Source organism: Fulmarus glacialis, unplaced genomic scaffold (genome assembly GCF_000690835.1).
Source record: "Fulmarus glacialis isolate BGI_N327 unplaced genomic scaffold, ASM69083v1 scaffold43715, whole genome shotgun sequence".
Lineage (NCBI taxonomy): Eukaryota > Metazoa > Chordata > Aves > Procellariiformes > Procellariidae > Fulmarus > Fulmarus glacialis.
In genome coordinates, this window is record NW_009215766.1 from 11,024 (window position 1) to 18,468 (window position 7,445).

At 39.7% G+C, this 7,445-nt stretch overlaps 1 protein-coding gene across 1 annotated transcript; it reads right to left on the reverse strand.

Annotated features, from left to right (window-relative positions):
• Nucleotides 1–2,488: 2,488 nt before the first annotated feature.
• On the reverse strand, nt 2,489–5,804 carry RRP15 (ribosomal RNA processing 15 homolog (S. cerevisiae); the record flags this gene model as incomplete). The annotated part of the gene is made up of 3 exons (XM_009579045.1): nt 2,489–2,690; nt 3,549–3,646; nt 5,530–5,804. Coding segments are annotated over 3 exons (575 nt in total), but the record flags the coding sequence as incomplete, so codon positions are not given.
• Nucleotides 5,805–7,445: the final 1,641 nt, after the last annotated feature.

Below are 7,445 nucleotides of genomic sequence, written 5' to 3' on the forward strand. Positions count from 1 at the left end.
ACAGCCAACCACAACAGAGCTTTATAAGGGGTTTCTTCAACAACCCATGACACAAGAAACTACCAAACTTTCAAAAATATGGCAGCAAATCTTGCATTCAAAAACCACTGTAGAGTAAGAAAAAGCATTTGCCCATTCTCACAAATACAGTCAAGTATCCCTTCATAGCACAAGGCTTGAGTCAAGAAAGGTTTGCTTTCACTGGGAAAACTTTATTCTGCTATTTTTCTTGCTGACTGCTTGTTTTATGTGGGTGGGGTAGTGTTTTTATTGTTCTGGACTGCATTATAATTGATGGCAAAGTGCCTGGAGTTTGGGATTGGCATCTCTTCCATTGTTTTTGTTGAGATAAATAAATATATTTCCCCCCTGTTTTTTAAAAATTAAATACACGCCATACTCTCACTAAAAACTTTGTCTGCTAAAAACAAAGCAGGCTGCTAATACAAAAAACCCCACAAAACAAACAAACAAAAGCTTTCAGATGGCACAATCAATCTACCAAACTCCTGCAGCAAGGAATTCACCCCCCAAAAGCCTCATCCTTGCTTACTACCTTCTGAAAAACCCTCAAAGACCAAGAAGCAGAGATATGACAGTGGAGGCCAGCAGTCCTGTTCAGTGGCTAAATGTGTGTGTAATTCTGAGGAGGAGACTGAAGATCAGATTTTGGCCTCAACCTCAAGCATCAACAACTACAAGGATGGGAGCCTACTAAATGGGTAAGATATGTTCTCAACAGAAAATAAGGGAGATTAAGAACAGCTTGAAAAGGAGTTATTAAAGAGTTTGGTTCAGTACTGAATGGAGAGTCACTGAAGCAAATACAACAAGGGAGGGAAGGAAGGGGTGGTCTATCCAGGCAGACACGGCTATCCAAAAAAAAAAAAAAAACCAAACTTAAAAACCCTATGCCCCCCCAAACAAAAAAAACAACAAAAAAGCCTTATATTAATGAAAAACTCCAAAATCTGAAGTTTTTGTTCACAAGCAATGTGAAAGCAGCACCTATATCAATACTCAAATACTCAAAACCAATACTAACCAGCCAGCATCTAAGGCATTTCCAGAGCACTTTAATGGAATATGCTGTTACTGACACTGCCAAAATAAGACCTTTTTTTATAGCACAGAAACATTTGCAATCTATGTTTCCTGACCTAGTAATTAAGAAAAATGCCTTGCCACAACCTGACACAAAGAAAAAAGGTTTTAGTTTTTGCTCAGCTATTCTTCAATGCCTACTACAACAGTAGTTGGCACTGCTATCACGCCAATGTTCTATTCCAGGGGAGGGGAAAAAAAAAAAAAAAAAAAAAAAAAAAAGAAAAAGAACCACACACACGCACGCCCCTCCACCCAAACAAGCAAGCTGGAATTATTTAAGGAGAAATAAAGTGTCAGCACCAAGCTAAATTGTTCTCATTATCCAAAGAATTTAAAAAATACTTTAATATTACACTTGCATGAAAATTGTATGAGCTCTTCATGCCAGGCAGTGTTTCAGCATGCTCCCCAAGTGCACGCAAACAAAAAACATATGACAAACTGTTGTCTCCCAACTGATTAAAGTATTTCTTCCTGGCACAGAAAAGCACTTAGTTAACTGCTGTGAGTCTGGGCCAACAGAAGTATTCCACCCACTACCAAGCACAAAGTTCAAACCTGAACACAAATACGCTTCAAAAACGTGCAGCTTCTGAAATACGAGAAAGAGTATGTCTGAGCAACTTGTTTTCAACCCTGAGCTACTTGGTGAGTTGAAAGAACCGATAAACAGTTGGACGAGTCCAACTACAGTGTGTCTCTCTTGAGCACGTTTGGAAAAAGTGGAATGTGTTAAAATACTTCTTTCCAAAACATCGTAACAGCAATAAAGCCACATCAGCCTAACACACACACAGAATTAGGAAAGAAAAGCCTACATATAATGTTTAATATGTCTCAGTTTCTTTCTGTTGCGGTATCCACTTTTATGGCAAAGCCCTTCAGTTCCAGGTACCATAATCATTCAGAGCAAGCAAGTTTGAAATGCCCAAAACTGTGGGTACACACAAGTAGTACAGTCTAGTACACCACGTAAGATGAAGAGCCCCCAGCCTTTAACAATTTTAAAGAGCTAATAACTACTATTGGTCAAATTCCAAATGTCACAACCCACTAAAATCTAGCCGTTTGTTCCATGGTTGGTGCAAAATCCAAGATAGTATCCAATTTTTCATATTCATTTTTTTAAACACACAGCTAAAACAAGTTATCTGTACACAAAGCCTGATGTCTTACCTAGATGAGTTTCCAGTGTTTTGTACCTTGACACTAAAAAGACAGGGAAAACAAGGTAAGAGCTACTTGCTCCCTTCCTAAGTAGTCTCAAAATTAACACCCAGGCACTTGGATCACAGCTGTTCTAAAGAGCAGGCACATTAACGGACAGTAATTATACTGCAAAGGTATCTTGTATGCATTTTTTCTCCCAGATGAAGCCTACCTGTTTACTTTTTTTGGCCTTTCCAGCAGGATTCTTGCTTCCTTTAGCACCCTCCATGTTTCTTAAAACATTGATGAAATCTTTCTTTGAAACAGATGACAGCAGTTTAGCACGCTGCCTGTCAGAGCTCCCAGCTTTCTTCACCTTCTCATCAACGTTCTTTTGGTGCATCCTGACAGCATTAAATAATTGTACAACACCTCTGGGATGGGGGAAAAAAAACCAACAAAACAAAACAAAGTTTTAACTCAAGTTCTCTTTACAGAAATGAACCCCCTACCAAAGCAACTAATCAGTGCAGATGCTGGATGGCTTCTAGCTCCCCAAAACGGTTACTTAGAACCTCAATTCAGTTAAGAAATAACATCTACTAAAACATAAGAAACTTTCAGTTTTCACTCTTCCTTTGCACTTATTGCTAGGAACCAGTAACAAACAAATCCGCAAATAACTACTCAGACCCCAAAGTAAGCGTGGTAACATGGCACTGAAATCAGTGGAACAGAATGTTTCATCCCCAGAACCACGTTACTCGTCCTACAATCAGCTATCAAATTCCTCAGGCAAGATCTTAAGAGCAGCTGAAGTAGGGGGGACAAGGGAGAGGAACGAGTAAGGAGACAGCTACAGACAGCACATCAAGGTGTTCAACTGGTTCTGCAACACCAAATTACCGCAATGCAAAACTGGCAGTTGAACTTAACAGCTGTAGATCTGGTCAATCCTCTGCGGAAAAGGAAGAAACAGACTAGTAGAAACAAATGTTCTGCATTTTTAAAGCATTAAATTAACAAAATGAGGGGATCCAACAAAGCACTTTTGTTACGCAAACATTACATTCTCATCTAAATTTTTACTCTTTCATAAAGCTTCTGAAATTTTTTGTTGAACTTGATACTGTACAATGCAGACCTGTATATAAATCACTCAGCTCCTGCTAGTCACTTTGTAAGAGTTCAATCTGATTGGAAACAGGTTACCTGCGCAAGCCTTTTCTTCCCCTTTTCCTCCTCTTTTCGATATACATATATTTAAGGAAAGCATTCAGAAAAACTCTTACCTCGTGGCAATTCTCTGAAGATTTCTTTCTCTGTCTCGGTCTTTGACAACATCTGGCTTCACTCGGCACATCATTTCCCATTCCCGCTTTTTATCGAGCTGCGTTGTAAATATTGTTACGTGAAACAACATGGAGCGTTTGAGAATGCAGCATACTCCGATAGAGTATGTAGCAGGAGGAAAGAAAAAGATAAATCAACAAAGCTCAGTTTGGTTTGAGGGTAAGGGGAGCTCCATTATGGGGCTGGACAACAGGTCTGAGGCAAGTCTCTTGCATTGACACACCAGGGGCTACAGTCAAATCTCAGAGTCACTTGCCTTCTGTAGGAAAAACTAGAAAAGAGTAGCACCAGAGCAATGCCTCTGGCTCAAGGCAAGCAAAAGGAGCCTAGAAAAACTCAAAATGCTCTCACACTGACTGCTACAAACAAGGAAATTATTCAAAGATAGCTTTCAACTCCAAGACTTCACAAGCTGATTGCAGAGAAATTTATACACGATAAAATCCTGGGTCTATCAAGACAGGCATGTCACATTTTGAGCCTTGGGAATTTGACTTCTGCTGAATTAATCACGGCACCGCTTTGTGACTGACAGTGAGCACGACAAAAAATACAATGGGCAGAACTCAAACACCAGGAAAACCACCAAGTGCCCAGTGGAGAACAACTCCTGTGTACAACACCGATTTTTGTCTTTTTTGAGGCGCCCTGTTTCAAAATCAAACTGATCCGCTTTCCCATTACCAGGGGCCACAACACCACCAGCTTTATTTCTGCTACTATAGGAGAACAACCTTTGCTTCAGGAGTAAGACAGTGAAACACTTTTTTTCCCCTTTTAACAATTTAACAGTGTTCTAGGCCTGGTGATGTTGCATTAAGTCTGTTTTATGCAAGAAGTCTTCCATGGAATTTCAGAGTCCTTATCTTTATAATTCCAGGCAGACTACTATGAATTTGTGAATTTATGATCATGTTTTGGCCTTTTATCAAAAGAGCTGCCCTATTCTAGCTTCCATCAGCAAGAAATTAATAGAAGGCAGACTGTTCTCAAGTTTTTCTAACGGTAAACAAGTCAGTTTGGGGACCTGCAAACCTCTGCTTTGCAGTACTCCCACATATTTTCTGGATGAGAACAGGTATTTAGGACAACGATAACTGAGCAGATGCAGTACTGAAGCGCTCTGTATTCAAAAGGCAGGCCGTGGCCTAACCACAGCATGTCCCAGACTGTCAGGTGGATAACCTGGTTATCCCATTGAAACAGAACTGGTAAGATGAGACATTAGAAATATTCATGTACTTTTAGCCTGAAGGTAAATCAATCACAGCCTGTAATTAAAGTTCCACTAAAGACACACAAACAAATGACTTAATTGCCAACATATTTTTGTTTTCTTCGTAACAGTTTCAGAACCAGAAGCAATTTAGGGCAAGGACACTGTAATAGAAAACTCCTATCAGGAAAATCATCAAGGGGAGCAAACGATGATTCACAACCACATCAATGATTACTGCCATCTCAACCTAGAGGCCTTTGATTTTGGAAGTCGCAGCAGAATTTAAATGAAAGCAGTTTTCTTCTCTTTCTCTCTTTTGCTTTCAATGAGAGAACTATTTCAACTTGTAATGCTGACAAAGTGAATTATACCCCAAATTAACAACAGCAATTAGAAAACTAAGCTTAAAGGAGCTGCTTTCACCCTCTCAACAACAAAAACACCTTAAGCCAACCGACTGGAACAGTCCTGCTGCCAAAGATCAGCCTGCCTGATGGCCCAGAAAAAGCAGTAAGAGAAAAAGCCCTACAGCATGACTGTCTGGAAAGTCAAAAAACTGAAGCTACTTGAGATCACTGCGGAGGAAAGATTCCAAAACTGAGACAGTCTCAGAGCACTCTCCCAAATCCCCACTGAGGGAACCTTGCATGTATCCCCATCTGACTGTGATTGCACAATGAAATACTGCATCTTTTTCTCACCTTCATCCTCTTCTCCAGCCTTTCTTGTTTTTCCTTTTCTCTCTCCTTCTCCAGTTTTTTATTCTTGGCCAAGATGGTGGACTTATTTTGCGGAATCTTTTTGTTGAGCACTTTCGCCATGGCATCTGCCCAGCCTGCGCTTGGGCCAGCTTTGGAGCTTGTTGCCTCTTCAACTGCATTGCCAAGGGCTGCTGTTTCATCTTCATCATCACCGTCCAGGGCTTCACCTCCTGAAGAATAGCTGTCTTCTGGAAGTCCTGAGCTTAAGTCAGAATCTAGGGGTAAAAAAAAAAAGAAAAGGAACAAAAAAAAGTATCAGGAGTTCTGTTTCTAGTAAAGATCCATCACTAGCATAATTTGCTCCATATGTAAATGTTATCCGAGTTCAGGGCCACGTACTGCTTGCTGTTACAATTAATTCCTCAAGCAGGCATACACCACCATAATGAATTTATTAGAAAGTATCCAGTGCAAGTTCTTGCTCATCTCAGTGATGATTTAAAGTGATTTAAGAGGTTGGGTAAAAGGGAAAAGGCAGCCTTGGATATTTATTATTAGATTAATGAATATTTTGATGTTTAGGAGTGGTAAGTTTTGGGAAAAAACTCTATTATCCAGTTCAAAAATTGTAATTTATAAATGCATATACGTGCACATCTGTATGTATATATGTATGTATGTACATACTTACATACAAACTGCAATAGTGACATCTAGTGTTTAAATGCAAACAGCCACATGGATTAAATTGAAGGTAGGGGGGGCATTTTTTACATGAAAGCAAATCTGCTCAAGGAAAATAATGTCAGCAAAAATACGATTACCTAAGCATAATGAACACAGAGGGGACACTGCTTTGTGAAATACAGAATCAAGACAGTTGTCGGGTAGCTCAAAAGAAACCAAAGCCACCGCGCTTTTCTGGTATACACCCCCAAATTCAAGTTTCTTTACCCTATGCCCTCTTCAAAACAAAAAAGAAGGAATTAAAGTTAAAATACTGAAGTTTGGAATCAAGCAACAGCAAGACAGGAGAGAACAGCCAACTAGACGGCAAATCAAACACATGAAGAATCTACCACTTCCCTCATTAGTCTGTTCAGTGGGTCAAATGGCAAAAATAAAGTCTTTAACAGTGTGGATGATTAACTAGAATGAAGCAGGCTGCAAGCTTAGGGTGTGCTAAAATAAGTTTGGTTATTTCAGTGGACCCTCTTTATCACGTAATCAAGAGCAGAGCATACAAGTGTCCTGCCACTATTAACTACCATTCCACTAGTATTTGTGCCACCCAGAAGTTTTAAATTAGTTATCTTATATATAACTTTCCAGGTCGCAAATCAAGTGCTGGACAGAAGGAGGCCGGTTTCTGACACCTCCGCAGTCCCACCAGCAAGGGGACAACTCCCCACCAACTCTGAGGTAACAGCCGACTGGCTTTCATCCATCTACCACTCTCACGCTACTTTAAAAAGAGTATTTTAAAATCACAATGTTAAGTAGAGCCAAGTGCTTTACTTTGCAAGCACTACTATATCCCGTGAACTACCTTTATCAACTAAATCATTAAGAGAATGAAGTCAGGACTGCTTCACAAGATCCATTTTCCGTAAAACCACGCAGACAGCTATTAATGATATTCCTTATTAAACAATTGCCTATTTAGTTACTTAACAAACATAAACATACACTCTGTTGCCAGACTAACTCATTACTCTGCCTTCTCCATGTGCCTTTTTGAACCAGCAGGAAAATACAATGCAGCAGCAAAACAGTGGTGTCAACCAATTTAAAACAAAGCCTCTAAGGCCCAGGCATGTTTAGAGGTTCGGAAAGCATTTAGTTATCATCATGGAAAGAAGCAAGATTATATGTTTACATGACAAACGTGGAAGATAAATACTTACTGAATACTT